General features: G+C 40.0%; 3 protein-coding genes across 3 annotated transcripts; all 3 read left to right on the forward strand.

Moving 5' to 3' along the window:
* Positions 1-697: 697 nt before the first annotated feature.
* Positions 698-2,449, forward strand: LOC310943680 (uncharacterized protein; the record flags this gene model as incomplete). The annotated part of the gene is made up of 1 exon (XM_083909316.1): positions 698-2,449. One exon carries the CDS (start codon positions 698-700, stop codon positions 2,432-2,434), a length of 1,737 nt encoding a protein of 578 aa, XP_083765442.1. The 3' UTR covers positions 2,435-2,449.
* Positions 2,450-4,172: 1,723 nt separating this feature from the next.
* Positions 4,173-7,954, forward strand: gpank1 (G patch domain and ankyrin repeats 1). Its single transcript, XM_083909071.1, has 4 exons — positions 4,173-5,119; positions 5,214-5,355; positions 5,849-5,924; positions 6,249-7,954. The coding sequence occupies exons 1-4, from the start codon at positions 4,697-4,699 to the stop codon at positions 6,688-6,690; spliced, it is 1,083 nt and encodes a 360-aa protein (XP_083765197.1). The 5' UTR covers positions 4,173-4,696; the 3' UTR covers positions 6,691-7,954.
* Positions 7,955-12,646: 4,692 nt separating this feature from the next.
* LOC310943681 (cytochrome P450 3A30-like) lies at positions 12,647-20,535 on the forward strand (the record flags this gene model as incomplete). Its single annotated transcript, XM_083909317.1, has 13 exons — positions 12,647-12,717; positions 12,810-12,903; positions 13,880-13,932; positions 14,221-14,320; positions 15,110-15,223; positions 15,734-15,822; positions 15,899-16,047; positions 16,176-16,303; positions 16,387-16,453; positions 16,537-16,697; positions 18,418-18,644; positions 18,744-18,906; positions 20,446-20,535. 13 exons carry the CDS (start codon positions 12,647-12,649, stop codon positions 20,533-20,535), a joined length of 1,506 nt encoding a protein of 501 aa, XP_083765443.1.
* Positions 20,536-20,946: the final 411 nt, after the last annotated feature.

Here is a 20,946-nt window from a genome sequence, read left to right on the forward strand (position 1 = left end):
TCGTCGTGGTGAGATAAGAGTAAAAGCAAAACCACGTCTAATTAAAAACAAAAGTAAATCTAAAATCAAAGATAACTACTATTATACGAATGATGAGCAGTATTATAATGATAATGGTGAGAATTGTGATAATGGTGCTGCTGAGAATACGGCCTGTGATAAAACCAGTGATAAAGGTGACACTGAAGCCTCATCATCATCTCAGACAATGGAGGAGGAAATTTGCAAGGCTCAGAATGACGATGAAGATTTTGTAATTTCTTCGGGCAAACTCAAAGGTCCCTCCTGTCCGATCTGTGTCAGCAGGCGTTTCAGAGATGCAAACAAACTCGCCAGACACATGAGGATGCACACAAAGGAGAAACCGTTTATCTGTCCCGTTTGTGCTGTGACCTTCAGCCAATCATACCACATGACCCGGCACCTCAGGAACCAGCATGGTGCCGGCCAACACATCTGCCCCACGTGTGGGAAATCTTTAGGAAACTCTGCAGAGCTACGCACTCACAAGCGGGTGCACAGGTCACAAACCATCTCATCTCCAGACTGTCAAGAAAAAGTGACTGATGATGATGATGATGATGATGATGATGATGATGATGATGCCTTATCAAATCACACAATCAAGTCACATGACTTAAAAGAAACCACTGAGACGGAGGAACAGAGTGATAAAGATGAAGCGATAGAGATGAACATGAATGAGAACAATGACTCTAATGATGGTGTTGCTGAGAATGAAGCAAACTCTGATAATGGTGTCTCCCAGGATACAGTACATGAAGTTAATATTAAGATGGTAAAAAATGATTCTGATGAAGCTGCATCTCAAGATGATGGCAATAAGAAAGAAAAGGTTCCATCTAAAACTAAAACGAAAGGTCATTTTTGTCCCATCTGTGTTGGCAGGCGCTTTCGAGGGGCAAACAAACTTGCTAGACACATGAGGACACACACAAAGGAGAAACCTTTCACCTGCCCTGTCTGCACTTTGTCGTTCAGCCAGTCTTATCACATGACCCGACACCTGAGGAACCAGCATGGCCTGGGCAAGTACATCTGCACTAAATGTGGGAAAAATCAAAATACCTGGCAGGAACTCAAAACTCACAGGAAGACTCACATTGCTGAAGACTTCACATGTCGTTCATGCGATAAACAGTTTCAGGAAAAAGCTGCATATTTGAGTCACCGCAAATCACATAAGAAGGATCAGTCGGCTCCTCTAAGCCACATCTGCGGCGAATGCGGCAAAGTGTTTGGTCGAATGTATCATTTGAAAAGGCACATTGTGACCCATCGCAAAGCAGATGACGGCGAGACTTACAGTTGCCCTGATTGTGAGAAGAAATTTGTCTTCCAGGCTGACCTCAAGAAACACCTAGAGATTCACCTAAAAGAAAACACAGGGACATGTCCAAAATGTAATGAAGCCTTTGAAAGTCCAGAAGAACTGGAGACCCACATGGAAATTCATGAAAAATCTTATCCCTGCAACACATGTGGGAAGAAGTTTAAGGTGGAGTATGCACTAAAGAAGCATGAGCAAAGTCACCAGAGCGAACAGTATTATTGTTCATTGTGCCAAAAGCATTTCATTAAGCTGTCCCACTACAAGAGGCACATAATGGTCCACGACAGGCGGGAATCCAGATGTCCGCACTGCGACAGCGTCTTTCTACAGTTGACAGCGTTAAAGTATCACCTGCGAACTCATACTACAGAACGGCCGTTTCAGTGCAGCTGTTGTATGGAGACATTTGAGGTAGAGGAAGACCTGGAACAGCACCGTCTCAAACACAGGAAATTCAGAAGGGAGAGACCGTACTCGTGCACCAGATGTGATAATGCGTTCTGCACGCTGGTGGAGCTGACCGAACACATGAACGTACACGAGGGAGAGCAGCCGTCAAACTGCCCCATCTGTGGCAAAACCTTCTTAAATAAGAACAAACTGGAGAAGCACTTGAGCATCCACACGGGGGAGAGACCCCACCTCTGCTCCATCTGCGGCAACGGCTTCCCATCCGCCGCCAGCCTCAAGTTACATGTCCACATCCACACCGGAGAGAAACCCTTCCACTGTTCGGAGTGCAACAAGACCTTCAGCTCGTCCAGTGGGCTGCGGCTGCACAGCAGACAACACATGGACGTGCGGCCCAGCTACGAGTGTCCAGAGTGTGGCAGGACGTACGGACGCATGACGGAGCTGAAGATGCACCAGCGGTACCACACGGGGGACAAACCGTACGCATGCAGCTGCTGCAGCAAACGCTTCATTAGTAAAGACAAACTGAACGTTCACATGAGGATCCACACGGGGGAGAGGCCGTACTCTTGTCCTCACTGTGGACAGACATTTACACAGACTGGGGACAGAAACAGACATATCAGTAAATACCACTCGATAGAAGTAGTTACAGTACTCCAGTGAAGCTTTGATTTTCAATGATTGTCTCTGCATGTTTGTGTCAGTGGGTGTTTTTGAAAATCTTTTCACATTTCTGTCTGTCTTATTTTTGTTTCTCTTCTTTTTTTGGAGTAAACATAGGAAACTATGTTAAATTTGTCAAAGGCCTTGTGTAGACTTTATCTGCCATGACCACTAGATCATCAAAATGATGACGATGAGGCTTTGAGAATGTGAAGATTGTTTTGTTTGCAAACTTTTACTTAACGTATGCAGAAAATGCTGTGCTAGTGTCAGAAAGAATCTTTCTGTATTACAAAGTGTTTTTTGTTGTACCGTTTCCTGTAAGCTTAAAGTCTGGACTCTCTTCACTGTTAAACACAAGCGCTCTGCATGAGGGTATAGTATCTGTGGCTGCAGCAGTCAATCGATTATTAATCGATTGTTCATTTAATCACCTACTATTTTGACAATATGTTGTTTTTTTTAATGTAAAATGAGCGTGACTTTATCTTCAATGCGAATCATTTCTGCATTTGTTTACATTTCTCTGACATTAAACTGAATATCTTTCAATTTGTGGACTGAACAAAACATTTAAAGACATTTACTTACTGATCTTAGTAAGTACTGACTTACTGAATACTGATCAACATTTTACACCAATGTCTGTATTTTTGGGAGGATGAAACATATCATCAATTGATGGAGAAAATAATTGTCATGTTAATTAAAAAAATAATATTTGCAGCTCCAGTTTAGTCCCTGTAGCTTCACCCTCACACTCCTGTTCACATACACATTCGCCTTTCTAGACGTGGTCACTCACATGGACACACATGCTGAGAAATGATAACATTTCTGAGGACAACCGAGAGAGGAAGAACCCCGGTCGCTTGTTCACTTGTTCATACTTTTGTAGTGTTTCTTTTCTCTTTTTTTTAGGTTTATGAAAGTGCCACAATAATAAAACGTACACACTCTAGTACATGGAAGGTATTATTATTATAATAATAATAACAGTGTTCATAAAAGGTAAACATGTATTGTTGGAGGAGTTAAAACAACTGGATGCATTATACAATATACAACCACCCATTAATATGTAGCAATAATCTATTCAGACAAGATAAATAGTTTCATTTTTATCAAGTGGGACAATAAAAATGCTGTTATATGAAACATCTGGCAAAAGGTTGGCTCAGAATTTTAGACTCCACATGTTTGTGTGAAATATGTGTTTGATTTTCATGTTTTTAAAATGTTTCATCAGTAAAACATATTTTACTGTGAATTAGAATGCATTAATTCGCTCTCTTTTTTTGATGCCTTTATTGAAATTAACTTTACTACTAAACACAACAGATCCAATCTCAACAATACTACATAAAGTAAGGTTAATGTCTTCAAAAACGTGTTCTGTTTTGAAAAAGTCTGGAATACTTATTTGGGAAAGGGGCAAGCACCCTGGAAAAATCATTAGTAATAATTAACGTTTTAAATGCACTTTATTTACATTTTGGCCACCATGACAAAATTGTCTTGGTGAGGGGTCGGTGCTCTATCCAGATTTTATAATACATCCCTGGGTTTACTTGATACACAGATACATGTAATACCTGAAATAAGTTTGCAGACATCCAGTCCAACAGGGGGCAGTGTACATGCAATGTTACGAAAGCGTTCTGTTATTTTTAAACAGGAAGACATTAAAGGAAACTAGTGGTGTTGAACGACACATCAGAGAAGTGACAACTTAACGACCCTTCTCCAACTTAAAAGCATATAGTTCTGCTACGTCTTCGTCGAGACAGTCGCTGTCCTCGTGTGTGGTAAAGTTAAACCGTATATGTTAAGGTTATCTTTAGTCGGTCAGTCGTTCGTGTATCTCGAAGCTAATGCTAATGCTAACCTAAACTCTAATAATACCACGCCTCCAAATGTAACTGTTAGCTGTTAGTTTATTCACATGAGAATATGTTAGTTGCATTCGGTGACATTGTATTTTGTGTGTGGGTATTTTTTTCTTAATTTAAAGGTAAAATTACGTCTTCTATTATGTACCAAAGTGAGCTAGCATGCTACTTTATTTTGCTCGCTTCCTTGCTAACAGATTCCATGTCAGTAAATGTAAGATAGTTTTACTGTGTAAACATGAACTTCACCACTTTGTGAATATTACACTTATACTATTCTATGCCACTCTAACAAGAGTATTATATATTATCCTTCACAATGTTACTCTGACTGACCTGTAAACGTGATTGAGCTCCAGTCATTGTGTACATGGCCACTTTGGGCTTTACTCCTGCCAGTGAGCAGGATTTTTTCAGTGCTGAAACTGTACAACAGTGTAATTCTAAAAGTAAAGATGCACTCAGTGGGAAAGAGGCCAGGCAGTTTTATGAAACCTTGGTGAAAGATGGTGATGAGGGACAAAAAACATCAAGTCATGTTAATAAACGGAAGAAGAGAGAGTCTGGGAGAAGAAGAAAACGGAGAGTCGAGGTTGCTGAGGTGCAGCAGGGTCAGACTGGTCCACCAGTGCAAAGACAGACCAGCGGAGAAGTCTATGGCAGAACAAGACAAACGAGCAACTCGGAAAGGTCTGAAGAGCTTCAGGGTCTCAGGCTTCTGCGTTGTGCCCATGAAGGAGACATTTCTGGGCTCAGAGGGCTGCTCTCGAAGGGGATCGACATAAACTTTCAGGTAAAATACTCTTTCGCTCTGTGTCTTTAATTGTAACATAAAATGTGAATATTCCGTTTGACTGTACTCACTGAGCTTGTGTTCTGTTTTCCAGGATACTTTCTTCTGGACAGCAATAATGTGTGCGAGCTCGTCTGGACAGAGAACTGCAGTGAGGCTGCTGCTGCAACATGGAGCAGCCTGGGTTGGCGTGGTTGACATACAGGGCAGGGATGCCAGAGATCTGGCACTGGAAGGTATTTATATGGAACTCCTATTATAAATTAACGCAGGCTTAGTCCCTACAATACACGCCTGTGGGCACAATATTTAATCCGGGGATGCTGACAATGCCAGGATTTATCAGGCTCAAATTGTGATAGAAAGAGCATGAATCATAATTTTTCACACATGTATTGGTCAAAATAGAGTCCAGTCCTTAATCCCAGAATCTTTGAAATAAATGTTGTGACCATGCTAAAGCTTATTGGCCAAAATTATTAATCCAGGCTCAAAAGCATAGTATTAGATAATTCCATCCGTTTAAAAAAATGCTTTGCTCTCTTCTTTTATGTCTGATTTTTGTTTTGTAATCAATATTGTGTATTTGCTACATATTAATTAAACTAACAGTAAATTGGGAGTATTTTGGCCAGTTCTTCTTATTTTTTTGTTTGTTGTTTTTTTTTAATAAAGAAAAAACTCCAAAATAAAAGTAAAACATTCACTTATATTTAACATTTTCCACAGCTGGCCACAATGAGGTGCTGGAGGAGTTTGAGAATTACAGTGGAAGTGATCAGCAACCCACGACATCTGATGGCAGGTGAGTAGTATCAAGTCTCTTATACTGTTGTTTCAAACCACATTCATCCACCAGTGGCCAGCCACAATTGTGTATATTTTCACTCCTTATGGTTTATTACACCACATCTGAAAATTGTAGCAGGTGGCTTTATCCTTATAATAATAATAATAATAATAATAATAATAATAATAATAACAACAATAATAAGTCACTGCAGACGAAGCATAATTAATAATATTTCTTGAAGGATTTTTGAGTTTAGCATGAATCCAGCTAGAAAAACATTGTGTGAATATGAAAAGGACATTACCAATGTTCCTTCCTACATTTGTGTGTCTCCAGTGCCCTCCCGGTTCAGTGGTGTGGTGTGTGTGGTAGCCAATACAGCTGCAGCCTGTCGTCACACCTCTCCTCCACCCTGCACCAGTTCAGTCTGCAGCATCCTCCACCCACACCCAACTACTGTCTGCCCCCGTCCAGTAACAGCTACAAGATGATGGTGCGTTGTGGTTGGAGACCCGGGACAGGACTGGGACCAGAGGGAGAGGGACCTCACCAGCCAGTACCTACTGTTCTGAAGAGAGACCACAACGGTCTGGGGTATGGACAGATGAAAAGAGCCAAAATTACACACTTCAAAGCCAGAGATCGAGATGCTGTGAAACCACCATCCACAGTCATAGAGAAAAGGGGAGGGAAAGGGAAGAGGAAGGAAGAGAACAGGAGAAAAGAGCAAAAGGATCAGAACTGGGAAAGAGACTTTCGTGCCTCTTTTTATCTTTGATATGTGCTCACAGAAACTTTCCTGCAAATACTCGCCACAAATTTTATCTGAACAGACTGTAAAGACATTAGTTAAATGTAGAGACAACTGAGAGATTCGTTTTCAGACATGGAACTGACTGCTGGACATTCAGGGTAACATCATCAACAGTTGGAACCGTGGTAAACAAGCTCGATCAATGATCTCAAAGTTAGCCCCAGACTGACCAGACAAGACACTCGGTGGCCCACAGGTAATCTGAGTTTGAGACTGTTGAGCTAGAGCATAGATTCCTGACCTGACAACAATCTGGGTTCAAACAAAGATCCCAAAATTATTATTGGGTCAGGTTTGAACAACTCAAACCACAATAGTTGGATTATATAAACCGTTCAGTGGTTACAGTTTAACAAGAGTTAATAATAATAAAAAATTAACTAATTGTTGTTACTGGAGTTGGGATTAGTCTGAAATTTTATTATGCTCATCAGTGGTGCTGATAACTTCTAAGGTGTGTATCTGTGTGTGTCAAGTGTGTTTATGGAGTGGATGTAACAGTAACCTTTTTGTAATTTTTCTTCGCCATAGATAAAAACTATTAAAAAATAACTACCTCTAAAACAATCTTAAGATATTGCTCCATGCAGAAATGTGCCTAACGCATATCTGAAATCTGCATAACACTGGTTTACACTTGGGGAAACAAACCACAGGATAGGCTGAGCTAATGAAAACGTCAGTTGGCTGAAATGAAGTAAAAGTGGTGTTACTATGAAACTTTTAATAACCCTCACTTGAAATGCTTTCGCCATCATTCGCTACCATCCTAAGCATTGGTAAGGGAATATCTGATCTGTCCGCTTACACTGTAGATGCAAAAATTCATCGATTCATGTCTGATATATTTCCACATATGAACGAGACCTGGATCTGATCTGTCGATATCTGAATCCATGCACTTTTTACTTGCTTACATGGCCATGAAAAACGAACAGAATTGGGTCACTTGCATCATCATGCACGCTGTGTAAATGCATTCTTAATGTAATGGAGTCATTTGACCCAGCAGAGCAGCAAAAAACAAAAATCAAGCAGTGGTCACTCTGTGGCTACTTTTGGGGACTTTTGGGGAATTTTTCAGTCTTTGAATTTTAACCCAACCCCCATATAGATTTCTTTCTTTTTTTTTTCAATGAGCTTAAAATAAGGACCTTTACCTCAAACTTGATAGTGTGTCCCCTTGTGCAGTCAGTTGAACCTCTGCCTGCCAGTGCAATGACCACCTGCATACTTTAATCTCTTCCCAGAAGGCCATGTTTTTGGCAACATCTGTTTGTAACCGAATGGGTTCAGTGTGTATAAAAATAAAACAGACATTGTGATAGACCTGTATGTGTTGCAATAACCTGTTTAAAGGCTTGAGGTCGCTGTTGTACATTTTTGTACACATCTGTTTTAAAAAATGACGCAAGCAGATATTCTTTTTTTTAAATTTATTTATTCTGTTAAATACTTGAGCTAACATCACAGAGAGCACTGCTTATTCAGGGTGTGTCGGAAGGTTAGGCTGGGCAAAATATGTTGTGTGGTTATCTGTCTTTATCTGATGGCAGTGTGTCACAATCAGGGCAGTAAAATATTTGATTGCATGTTAGGGCATTCAAGGTTTCAAGCCAAACCAGGGACTTTTATCTGGTGTGATTCATGTCCAGGTGTCATTTCTGTGTCAGAATCCAGGTCAAGGAAACCCAGACGTGGTCATCAGTCCATATCCTGTTTTTAAACTGATATTTGTAGTAAGAAGTTAGAAAAGACTTGTGTTTATTCCACTTAGTCACATAATACGTTGTTTTTTATTGCCGTAAAGGGGCATCGTACAACTAGGTTTCAAGTCAGGGCTCTCGCTGGGCCACTCCAGGACATTCACAGAATTTCCATGTTTTGTTGCCTTTCTCTGTGTGTTTAGGGTCATTGTTTTTTGGAAGGTGAACCTTCTGCCCAGTCTGATGTCGTGAGCGATGTGGAACAGATTTTCTTTGAGGATATCTCTGTACTTTGCTCCATTCAGCTTTCCCTCAACCCTAATCAGTCTCGTCTGCTGAAAAACACACTCACAGGATGATACTGCCACCACCATGCTCGACTGATGGGTTGATATTGAGTAGGTGATGAACAGTGCCTGGTTTCCTCCAGACATAACGTTTAGAGTTGAGGCCAAATTGTTCTATCATCAGACGAGAGAATCTTGTTCCTCACAGTCTGAGCCTTTCAGATGCTTTTTTTTTGCGCAAACTCTTAGGTGGGCTTACCTGTGTTTTGCACTGACGAGACATGGTATTGCCAAACACCTTCCATTTAAGAATGGCGGTCACTGTGCTCAACAAACTTCAGTGCAGCATATGTTTTTGTTTTCTTTTGTAGCCTTCCATAAATTTGTGCCTTGCAACAATTCTGTCTCTGAACTCTGTCGGCAGTTCCTTTGACCTCATGGCTTTGTTTTTGCTCTGATATGCACTGCAAGCTGTGAGGCCTTCTATAGATGGGCCTTTCCAATCAAGTCAACCACAGGTGGACTGTAGAAACATCAAGCAACGAAAGGTCTGAATACTTACTTATGTAACTGTGATATTTACAGGGTTTTTTATGTACAAACATTTCTAAAATTCTGTTTTTACTTTGTCATTTTGTGGCACTGAGTGTAGATTAATGAGAAAAAGATCTATCTTCTTTTTAATTGGACTTAAGGGTGTGGGTGTAACTGAGTATCAGTTATTGGTGATCAAAGATTAATAGTAATAACATTAACATTAAAAAAATGGGTTTGGAAAAAAAAATCCAATTCACTGATTCAGTCTCATTAATTTAGCCAATTACCAATTTGGTTTATGATTAATAATTAACTCAATAGTTTATAAATCACAATGCCACAGTCCTACAGAGATGAGGTTGGCAATATTCACATTTGTGCAATTTAATCAGACCAGACTATTTTCGAAACATTTGTTAAAATGACTTCAAAGTCAGACTACAAATCAAGATGGTGGTTAACAAAGTTTTTATTGAGGCCACTTTTGTCGGATGAGGTGCCAGGTTAGATGAGCGGTTACTAGCATGCACATCTAGAGCTGAAAGCTAAGAAGGATGGACATCACTAACCTCATATTAACCTATATCTAGACATAACAACACTGTGTGCAAGTGAGCTCAATATGTTATTTATATGTTAATGGTTAACCATGTTTCTGCTGTCTGTTGTTCCAGTTCCTCCTTAAAAGGTTAGCTAGTTGGAGCTAACTTGGTTGTGGATCCTTATGGATTCTTAGACAGGCTCTGGTGTCACTGCCTCTGATGGGAGGATAAAAGGCCGCTTGAAGATCAGCAGAGAGTGTTATCTTGTTGCTGGGGGGGCTTTTTAGCTCTATACTGAACCTTGTCCTCCGTTTAGTAATCCCTTCCCTCGGTTTAGTAAACCGTGCCCTCTGTCTAGTTTAGTAATCACTTCCCTCAGTTTAGTAAACCCATCCCTCAGTTTAGTAATCCCTTCCCTCAGTTAAGTAATCCCTTCCCTCGGTTTAGTAAACCGTGCCCTCGGTTTAGTTTAGTAATCACTTCCCTCAGTTTAGTAAACCCATCCCTCAGTTTAGTAATCCGTTCCCTCGGTTTAGTAAACCGTGACCTCAGTTTAGTAAACCGTGCCCTCGGTTTAGTAATCCCTTCCCTCAGTTTAGTAATCTGTGCCCTCGGTTTTGTAAATCCTGTGCCCTCGGTTTTGTATGCCACTCCTTTGACACATGAAAAAATAAAAAACAGTGATTGTCCAGTGGTTAACTAAGTGGACTTGTGTCAGGTAGGTCGTAGGATTGAATCCTGAAGGCGTCAATGTTATTTATCTAATATAACAATTAGTTTTATTATTTTATAATTCGTTTTTTTTCCACACCTGACCCTAGCAGGGCTCTGTACTTACCTGACATTTGGCACTGGGCCTAGAAACTGTCTGGGGATGTGATTTGGTCTGGTGATTGTGAAACTGGCCTTGGTCGAAGTGTTGCAGAACTACAGCTTCTCAGTCTGTGAGGAGACAGAGGTGATTATATTTAAATTTCACCCTGAGGTTCACTCAGTAACTGCATTTCTTTTGTGTAAAAATGAAACCCAACAAGCAATATTTGTATCAAGAGAGACGAAGAGACTCCTGATTTTAGGAATTTGCTGATTCCACAGGTCACTTTGCAGATGAAGCCTTGTTGGACCTGTCGGGAATCAGCTCATTCAAGATGGAGCCAACATGCATCTTGGATGGAGACCACACAGCCCTGTTTTAAGACCAAGACGGCCATAAAACTCAGACTCTATTTTTTCCACACCTGACCCTAGCAGGGCTCCATAGGTAAGCATTAGGGTGAATGTTTTGCTTTTTCTCTTTACTGAATCTAGAAAAAAAGCAGACGTCATCAAATTAAATGAAATGAAACATTTATGAATAACAAGAAAGTCACCTTGTATTTGCATCTTTAAATAGCACTTTAGCGCAGCTCCCTTTTAATTAGTATGCCTGCGTTGCACATTAACATATGCCTCCATTATGAATCATTAAGTGGATCAAACATATTGAACTCTGTATCTGCCACGTTCTTAGACACTTCTTACACCTCTCTGTCTTTTTGTTTCCTTCAGCATCTTAATCTTGCGTAATCCTGTGTTTTTTTCTCACCCTGCGGTTGATGAAGTTGCTGGACATTACATAAACACATTTACAAGGGTCAAAGGTTAGAATTTGTCAAACACACTGCATTAATAATTAAAATAATGATTAGAATCTTTACTCACCTCCATTAATCGTCATCCAAATAGTAAACCTAGTGACAGATTTGCATATTAATCTGGCAACACACAACTCAATATTATTAATTTTTGGTCATTGTTGTAAAGCTGCAGCGCCAAAGACATCAGGGACTTTTGCTCCGAGATGGTGTTGTGCACTCCTGCCAAAAATATCCCGCCTTTTTCACTGTTTATTAATGCAAAACACTTGGGAAATGACCAACATCACTGTGGAGATTTCAGAACATGAATAAATACTTAATAATATCAACGCCTGTCATTTGTTCCACAAAAACTTTGACCCAGTAGTCAAGCAATTAGCTTTAACATCCCAATCAAGCTTAAGCCAAACATGTTGCTTCTCAGCTTTAACTTGCACATTTATCTGGATCCTTTGTAACTAGTTAGGTCTGAAATTAGTTTCTTAATTCAAATATATGAAAATCCACCACTTCATATTGACAAACAGTTCACTTGTTTCATGGGAAATCAAAGCCACGCCTTTCTGGAGTGCTGATAATTTGATATAGTAGATACGTAGAACCAATTTCTGATACTTACATGACAAATATGAAGTAAAATCCATGTTTCTAAAGAGCATAAAAAAATGTAGAAAACCCATTGCTCTTGATTTCCCGACTGAGGAGTTGCGATCTCAGTACACAAACAAGTGAAATGTGTCTTTTACTTTTGCAGGAGGTGGGACCTTTTCTGCCTGGGGTACATAAGGGCCTAACTCTCCTTCTGTGCAGGGACAAAGCAACACAAACTAATCCCTCTACTGACACGAGGACTGTAGACACAGATCCACAACACATCTGCAACAAGAAAATGTCCAGAAATCTGTCTTTCCGATGAATGATTTAAGACGTGCAGAGTTTGTCATATAGATGACAGAGTCATTTTATTATGTCAATCATTTACCTGCCACCTGACAATTCTGATATTGACTCAACTCTCACACACTTGCCTTTAGCACTGTTGTCGGGCTTGCCTTGGCTGTATTATAAGACTGACAGACGATGTATATCCGTGTGTGAAAAATAAAGGGGTTGTGTCTGCACCGCCACAAACACACACAGCAGGTCTTTGCAGCAGGACATAAAGACCTGTGGTTGTATTTAAAAACAAGGAGGACAGTAAACGTGCTGAGATGGGCTACCTCCTTTATTTCTCTGCTGAGACGTGGACTCTCCTGGTTGCTCTTGTCACATTGATCCTTGTGTGAGTGACCAACAATAGTGGACTGAATATTTGCACTGTGTTCACATGTTTTCTTTTGTCTTCCACCTCTGTATTTATTTGTTTTTCCACAGGTATGCCAACTGGCCGTATGGGACGTTTAAACGAATGGGCGTCCCTGGTCCCAAACCAATATTGTTTATGGGGACAATGATGGGTTATAAAAAGGTTGGAACTTTATTTATATTTAATCCTAACTCTAACCCTATATCAAATGATCAGTTTACTATAAAGGAATGTGGTCCAATTTAACTAAATGTCAGTTTATTGTTATTTTGCTTTTACCTATCTGATATAAATAGAGTGAGAAACACGTCTGTATAGTCACAATCATTAGGGAGTTTATCTCAAACAGTATCTGCAAATAGTTGCATAATCTGTGATGGTCATAAAAAGAAAACTTGGTGGTAACTCCAGATAAATCACAAAACAATAGTTTTTCAGTAGGAACTACAGTTGATAAAGTTAAGATTTCAGAGGGACAAATGGTTGCCAGAGTAATCGTATAGGAATAATTTGTGTTTTAAATGCTGTTTAATGGTTGCTTTATTTTAGATAAATGTCAATAAATGAGGGTGATTAGAAAGGCAGTGGGTTTGGAAGTCCTAGTTCTAGTGATGCATCCACAGGCTCAACCATCTAAAGGCCTGTACATATTCCGGAAGAAGAGAGGAATTTGTTATTTTTCTTGAGGTGAAGAACAAAGTCGGTTCTGGCCAGAACATTTCATACTTCACGAGAAACTTTAGTGCACAACTTCTTGAACTCCTGGGAAGTCCTCATAGGGAATGACAGTATTTCTGCATTAACCACACCCACTTCCAATAGTTGGACTTTTAACCTTGGTGTGCATTTGCAAAAAATGCCATGTGACACTAGTTCTGAGTCTCTGTATAAAAAGAGCATTAAGAGCCCCAAATATGTTTTTGCAGGAATAGCATGTAGCAGGAATGAGCTAGGTGTATGAAACGCGATGGGAAGGTAAATCAGGCCAAGCCACACAGAAAATATGTTGGAGTTTTTGGCCACACCTCATAGGAAGTCCACCACTTTGGATTTTGTTTATGTTTCTGTGAAATTTGCTTCCTATCGCTATTACTTTGTATATTGTTGTTTATTATTCCCTGTCTCCCATTTTATTTAGGGTCTTGTTAAGTTTGATGAGGAATGCTTCAATAAATATGGGAAAATGTGGGGGTAAGTGTGTTCTTATGTATACATTTATTTTATTTTATTTAACCTTTATTTAACCAGGTGAAAACCCATTGAGATTAAAAATAAATTTTTCAAAACATGTAAATACATGTACATATCATTAATCTGACCGTTGTCCTCAGAGGTCACTGTTTGGAACCAGTATGTGGACATCTTTGTTTCTAGTCTCACATGCATGTTTTACAAATATGTGACTGTATGAAAATTTCACCTGATGTTTTAGTATTTTTTCAACCCTGTTCTCCTCATATTGTTTCTTCTCATGTTTAGACTTTTCGATGGTCGTAAGCCTCTGCTGTGTATCACAGATCCTGCCATGATAAAAACCATTCTGGTAAAAGAGTGTTACACTCTGTTCACCAACCGCAGAGTAAGTCACCTCTACGTTACATTTGAGTGATTTTAGTGGAGCCCTCGTTCTTGTTGTTTGACCCAAGTGCAGTGCCTGTAGGAAGTATGTATTCCTATAGTGGGAGCTGAAGAAGATTTTTCAGTTAGGGTAATGCATGATAAGGAACATAAAGGCTAACATAAACACTGTGCAACCTCATTAGGTTAGCTGTTTTGTGACTGTCAGCCACAGCAGCTAGCTACGCTAATGCTAATCGAAAATGAAAACATTTGCGTTGTGCCTAATGAGGTTGCACAGTGTTTGCATTATGTTAGCCTTACGCTAATGCTAATCGTAGCCTCGCTGGCTTACCTTTGGAAACAGGTTTGCCAAGTTAGCCGCAAAGTACTAGCATGCTAATGCTAAAATAAATATGTGCTCACGTATTAGTGTGCAATGGACACCGACTTCGTCGTTTCAGTATGACACCATGTTCTACGGTGAACCGTGTGAAAATGTCTCACCAACCGTAAGGACAGCCTCTTCACTCCCATCTCCCCGCTCCAGACAGCGCAGCTGCTGCTGATGAGCCGCTGCCTGCCTGGTGCAGTGTGATAAATCAGAGAATGTGCAGCATGATAAATCAGCAAAAAATAAAATTCCTCCAAAAATTTGGAAATCAAGGATGCACACCATCAGGCCATGGTCAATCCATATCCATAGTCTTAGGGCGATCTGACTAACATTCAGTGAGATATGCCTGTCACAGACAGACACACACACAGACGCGACTTGCTTTATAGATTGATTTCTGATCTTCGATTACAGAACTTCTATCTGAACGGGTCACTGTACGATGCTGTGTCCATCGCTGAAGATGAGCAGTGGAAGAAAATCCGTGGTGTCCTCTCTCCCTTCTTTACCTCAGGAAGATTGAAAGAGGTAAAGTGTTTTTTTTGTTTTTTTTCATTTCCTGGTTTGTGATGCCTTAGAATGAAGCAAAGTCTAATTTTGAGTCGTGTTACGCAGCATGTGTACATATGAACTGTCATAATGTCAACAAAAAAATTCCTTCCTTCCGAAATGCATTTTTTGGGTCGAGTTGTCAACAATCAGGGATCACCGTCAGTTGTTAGCGACTACCAGCAGGTTCTGAAGATATGCACAACATATTTAATCAGCCTGCCTTTGCAGAAAGTTGTCTGGAGACACGTTTCTAACATCGAGGGGCCCAGTTGTGGTGTGTGTTCTGTTTTTCAGAAAACAAGATAATTACCCATTTTCTCATTGTGACCCTTCAGATGTCCTCTAACCTTGTTTTTGCTATCACAGACCTTAAACCTATCCAGAAAAAGCTCTACAGGGACTTTGTTTCTCTAGCTGTATTATTCAAATCTTCACTGAGTCTGTAAATGAATGTTTATCCTCCTAATCTGTCACTTTGTGCCACAGATGTTTGACATAATTAAGCGAAACTCTGCCATTCTGATCACCAACATGCAAAAGAAGGCAGACAAGGATGAGCCCCTGGACCTGAAGGAGTAAGAACAATGATTCAGTCAGAATATTTTCATTTCAACTTAAAGGATGAGAATATATGACGTGTGTGTTTTTTAGGTTCTTTGGATCCTTCAGTATGGATGCAGTAACCAGCACAGCATTCAGTGTAGACATAGACTCGCTCAACAACCCCGCTGACCCATTTGTTGCTAACGTCAAGAAGATGCTGAAGTTTGACTTTTTCAACCCTCTCTTGCTCATTCTGGGTACATTATTTATTTGTTATTTTTTTGGAACAATTATATTGTATTGTATTGTGTGATTGCCTGCAAAACAACATTCTGAGTTTGGTACAGTTTAATTCATACATATATTGGTTTCTATTTATCTTCAGCCTTCTTCCCCATCATGGGCCCGATATTTCAAAAGATGGAGCTTGGCTTTTTCCCTTCCTCTGTCACAGCCTTTTTTGACAATGTACTGCAGAAGATCAAGGCTAATAGAGAGACGGGCAAACAAGCTGTATGTATATATGTTTGTATGAACGTGAATGTAACCGCAGATTCAGAGGTATTATCAAACTTCTAATTGATGTCTGCTCTCAGAATCGAGTGGATTTCCTTCAGTTGATGATGGACTCCCAGAAAAACAACACAGTAGAGAAGAATAAAGGTGATAAACACACACGGCCTCATGATTAGTGCACGCACATAAATTAACGCTGTTCTGAACCACAACTCTTACTACTTTGCCAGGTTTGAGTGATCATGAGATTCTTTCTCAAGCCATGATTCTTATCTTCGCTGGGTACGAAACAACCAGCAGCTCACTGACTTTCCTGGCTTACAATCTGGCGAGAAACCCTCATGTCATGAAAAAGCTGCAGGAGGAGATTGACTCCACCTTCCCGAACAAGGTAGGTCAGTTGTGGGGAGAGGACAACATATGAGGTGTAGCAGGGAATTCTCCAAGTATATGAGCTAATCTGATTAATCTGAATGATTAACCATTGCAATCTGCAGAAAGAGCCAAAACATATTAAAACCAACATTCTAGATTCACTGATAACAAAACTGAATTTACAGCCTGCACATTCTGTTTATGTTGCCAAATTGGTTCCTGAAACTTGAGGAGTGCAACCAAGACCATGACTGAAAGAGTCTAAAAATACCAGTAGAGCTGCTGAGTTATGTTCGATAAGTATCTTGGTTTAGTGAATGATGATTAGAGCTGGTTGAGTCCTGACTCTTTCACCCGTGTCTTTAAATGAACCCACGAGTCGCGAGTCTCTAGCATCATTAACCCAGATCAGTTGACTTGAGTCCTACTACAATTTAATTTAAAGTGGACCTAGACCGCAAGTTCAAGTCCAATTAACGCTGTTTTTTAGTGTGTATTAGTCATTACCTTATTTACGAAGCCCTGAAGTTTCGAAACAAACAGTTCAGCCACTGCTGAGAACGCTGTGTTTTATTGTAATCTCGGGCTCAGCGAGATCTCAAAACAATGTTTTGATAATGAGTAGCAGTGCATCCACCGTTCCAGAGGGGGGAGCTGCGCTTCTGAGAGCTGGTGTGCTGATTATGTGTATAATCAGCATTGGCCGGGTATTGGCCAATCACGAGACAGTTGGGAAGGCTCTACGCTGGCTGGCCAATCGCAACACACTCTGACTTCTGGGTGTGAGATTTATGTCTGAAATATCGCGGCTCAGGACAGTATCAGAAAAGAGAGATTTCTATCGGCTCGTTTACAGCAACTAGGAGGTTTTTGACCATAAAAACAAGTTAAAGAACGGATTCTAGTGATTCAGTGCACTCAAATGAACTGCCGAGCCCATCACTAAAGCAAATGCATCAAGAATCTGAGCAAATGTCATGACATTCTATTTTTGTTCACCATTTCATGTTTGTGCGTTTATATTTTTGTTGAGTATAAATATGTCTTGAGCTTTGATGATAGCTGAAGGTGAAATAGTTTCTCCAACATGCTTGGAAGTGAAGGATGAGTTGAAGTGAGGGATGTTCAGCTGAACCATTTAAAATGTTATACACTGCACCTTTGACATAGAAACTGGCAACATGGTTAAAAGTTGTAGCCTCCAGTTTAGTGACAAACCAAAAACCTTTCTTTTGTCTTTTTGCTAAAATGACTATTAACCCTTAGAACACTGCAGAGGATCTAGGCTGTGTTTTTCCTTTTCTCTGTCAAAACGTATATACAGAGGATTTATACGAATGTGCAATATAGTGTTTTATATCCTTTTTTGGCAATCTGAAATTATTATTTATATTATATCTGATTTTTTTGTTTGTTTTTTAAATATGCAATATAAAATTAATCTTAACTTAAGCCTGAATATTTGACCTATAAACACACACCCAGGATGTCCATATAAGGAGTTTACCAAGGGTGCACCTGTGGGAAAACAGAACCTTGCTGTGTGAACGCTAACCTTTTTTCAATTTCTCATCACATCACTGCAGTTGACAGATATTGTAAATTTACAGGTGCTATCAGCAGTTTGTTGACCATCAGTGTATTGATTCAGTGGCTCCTAATGTCAAAGATGAGACATTGGTTGTTGATGGTTGAGTACATTCAGAAGTATAGTATAATTATGTGCATGTGTGCAGGCTCCTGTTGAGTACCAGGCGCTGATGCAAATGGAATATCTAGACAGCGTCATCAATGAGTCTCTTCGATTGTACCCCATCGTCATAAGTGTGGAGCGTGTGGCCAAAGCAACTGTGGAGATAAATGGTCTTGAGATTCCAAAAGGTATGACGATCTCGGTCCCCACATGGATTCTGCACCGTGACCCTGACTACTGGCCTGAACCAGAGGAATTCAAACCTGAGAGGTACTGTAATATATTTATGGTTTACTAAAACAGCCAGTAAAGAAATGCCTTATTTATGTTGATTCACATGTGTCTGTCTGTGTGTGTGTCCTTACTTAGGTTCAACAAGGAAAACAAGCAGAATATTGGTCCCTACACATATTTGCCTTTCGGGGCAGGGCCAAGAAACTGCATTGGAATGCGATTTGCTCTGATGTCAATGAAACTTGCAGCTGTGGAGATCCTCCAGAGGTTCAGCTTCTCTGTGTGTGAGGAGACTGAGGTGAGACCACAAATCTTCAACTTTATAGGCACTTTTCTGAGTAATCACATTCAAATTTGACTACTGGATACTGCGAGGAGAGGCGCAACTGGCCGTATATCATTAAAACGCCTGTCCAAATAATGATAAATCACTGACAATGTTATTGTACTAATTATATCATAAAAGTCACAAATTTGAATTTAAAAATGTTGAATTATCACACAGCTAACCAAATAAGATGTCTATTGGTGCATTTCCACTAGCAGTCACGGTTTCACCTCGGCACGGCACGGCACAGGTTGTATTTCCACGACAAAATAAGTACCTACTTAATGTGGGCGGAGTCATCACTGCACGGCTGCTTGAAACTGTGATGACTTTGTTTTACACACACACACACACACACACACACACACACACACACAAACGAGTGACTTGTAAGGCAGTTGTTTTCAGTGTCAGTTAATTAAAAATATTTGTTCAATACGTCCTCCATGACCAGAGCACAGATGCCGTCTGACACTGGACTGAAAAATAAAGGCAAGGTTTGTGATGCCGGTCGCGGACCCGACTCTGTTAAATATTGAGATTTTAATAGGGCTGTAATCAACCAAAGAAACTCTTGGTCGACTAAAGCCCTGAAATTTCTACTAAAAATCGACTAATCGGGGGGGGGGCGTTTTGCATTACATGCATCTAGCCCGTGGTATCCGAAAATAATGTGCGATGTCAACTAGTAATATCAGCACAATAACTGTTGAGGAATACAGAGCGACACTGAACATAGGAGCTCAGCTTCAAGGCTGAGACGCAAATAGACCGCGGGTGCGCCTGCAGTTATAAAACCAATCAACGATTATTAAATTAAACAATGAAATATGCTAATAATTCTGATATGTTCATACTCAGACAGACAGAGCAACCTGAGCTTAGCGTTTTTAAGTGATATGCCATGTTTGCAGTAGAGCTGTGAAAAGCAAACTGTTGCTTGCAAAGTGGCCACAAGGGGGGGTGTTCTCTGAACACGGGTGCTCTAAAACACCCCTAATAGCACTTTGTACTTTCCTCCTAATGAAATTCCCCATAAAAAACTATTATTATTATTATTAATAATAATAATACAATTTTTTTTTTTTAAATGAGTCGACCAATCACAATTTGGGTCGAGCCAGAATGTGTCGACCAATTAGTCGACCAGTCATCTTTGACTTTACAGCCCTAGATTTTAGACATTTGCCTGGTAGTTGTTGGAGATTATCCCACGTTTTTAGGATTGTTAACTAGTTTTAACTGATCTACAGTTCGGCACTGTTTGGCTTGACTTTTGTGTCGGACTTCTCTTCCTGTGACGGCACTCTGACCAATCAGTAGCCGGCAGTCTGGCAACGGCACAAATACATACTCAGCGCGCTTGGAACATGGTACCAGGTACTATGCTAGTGGAAACGCGACTTAACCGTGCCGAGGCGAGGTGATTGGAGTTGGTGGAAATGCGCCATATGTCTTCCGTCTGTGATGTTTTGTTCACACTTTGTTTCTCTTCAAATTCACGGCCAGATTCCTCTCGAGTTGGACATCCAGCCTCTGCTTATGCCAAAGCGACCAATCAAACTGAAGCTGGTGCCACGTTCAGAAACTTGCTGTTGAAAAAAGTAGAGAAAGATGAAAGTCATTTATGTCATTTCTTTTTACTTCCTGGACAAGTTTTTCTTGACAGTCACCCTGAACTAAGTCAGTTAACAATAAAGTATATATATTTTTCAACATAATCTGCTAATCTATTAAGATGTGCACAGTCATATCAATGTTTAACTTCTCTCTGTAGGGCTGCAGTGATTTAACCCCGACCTATCAAACTTATTACTATTTTGAGAACTGATGAACTGATTCATGTCTATATTCATTAAACAAAAAAAAACTCTGTGAAAAAGTTTGAGAATTGTGTAATTTAGTGGTTTGGTAAGCACCCATTGATATTTTGCACCACTTTCTGCATTTTATGGGCAAAATAACTATTTGTTGATAAATCGATTGTCAGGACTGTACCACACACAAACA

This window comes from Microchirus variegatus (assembly GCF_963457635.1).
Source record: "Microchirus variegatus genome assembly, chromosome: 23".
In the NCBI taxonomy this organism is placed as follows: domain Eukaryota; kingdom Metazoa; phylum Chordata; class Actinopteri; order Pleuronectiformes; family Soleidae; genus Microchirus; species Microchirus variegatus.

What these genes read in the sequence shown, in the direction of transcription:
- gpank1 (XM_083909071.1), top strand. Translation starts at nt 4,697, where the DNA reads ATGGCCACTTTGGGCTTTACTCCTGCCAGTGAGCAGGATTTTTTCAGT. An exon ending in GGATCGACATAAACTTTCAG is followed by an intron (nt 5,120 to 5,213) that starts GTAAAATACTCT and finishes TCTGTTTTCCAG; the next exon opens with GATACTTTCTTCTGGACAGC. An exon ending in CAGAGATCTGGCACTGGAAG is followed by an intron (nt 5,356 to 5,848) that starts GTATTTATATGG and finishes CATTTTCCACAG; the next exon opens with CTGGCCACAATGAGGTGCTG.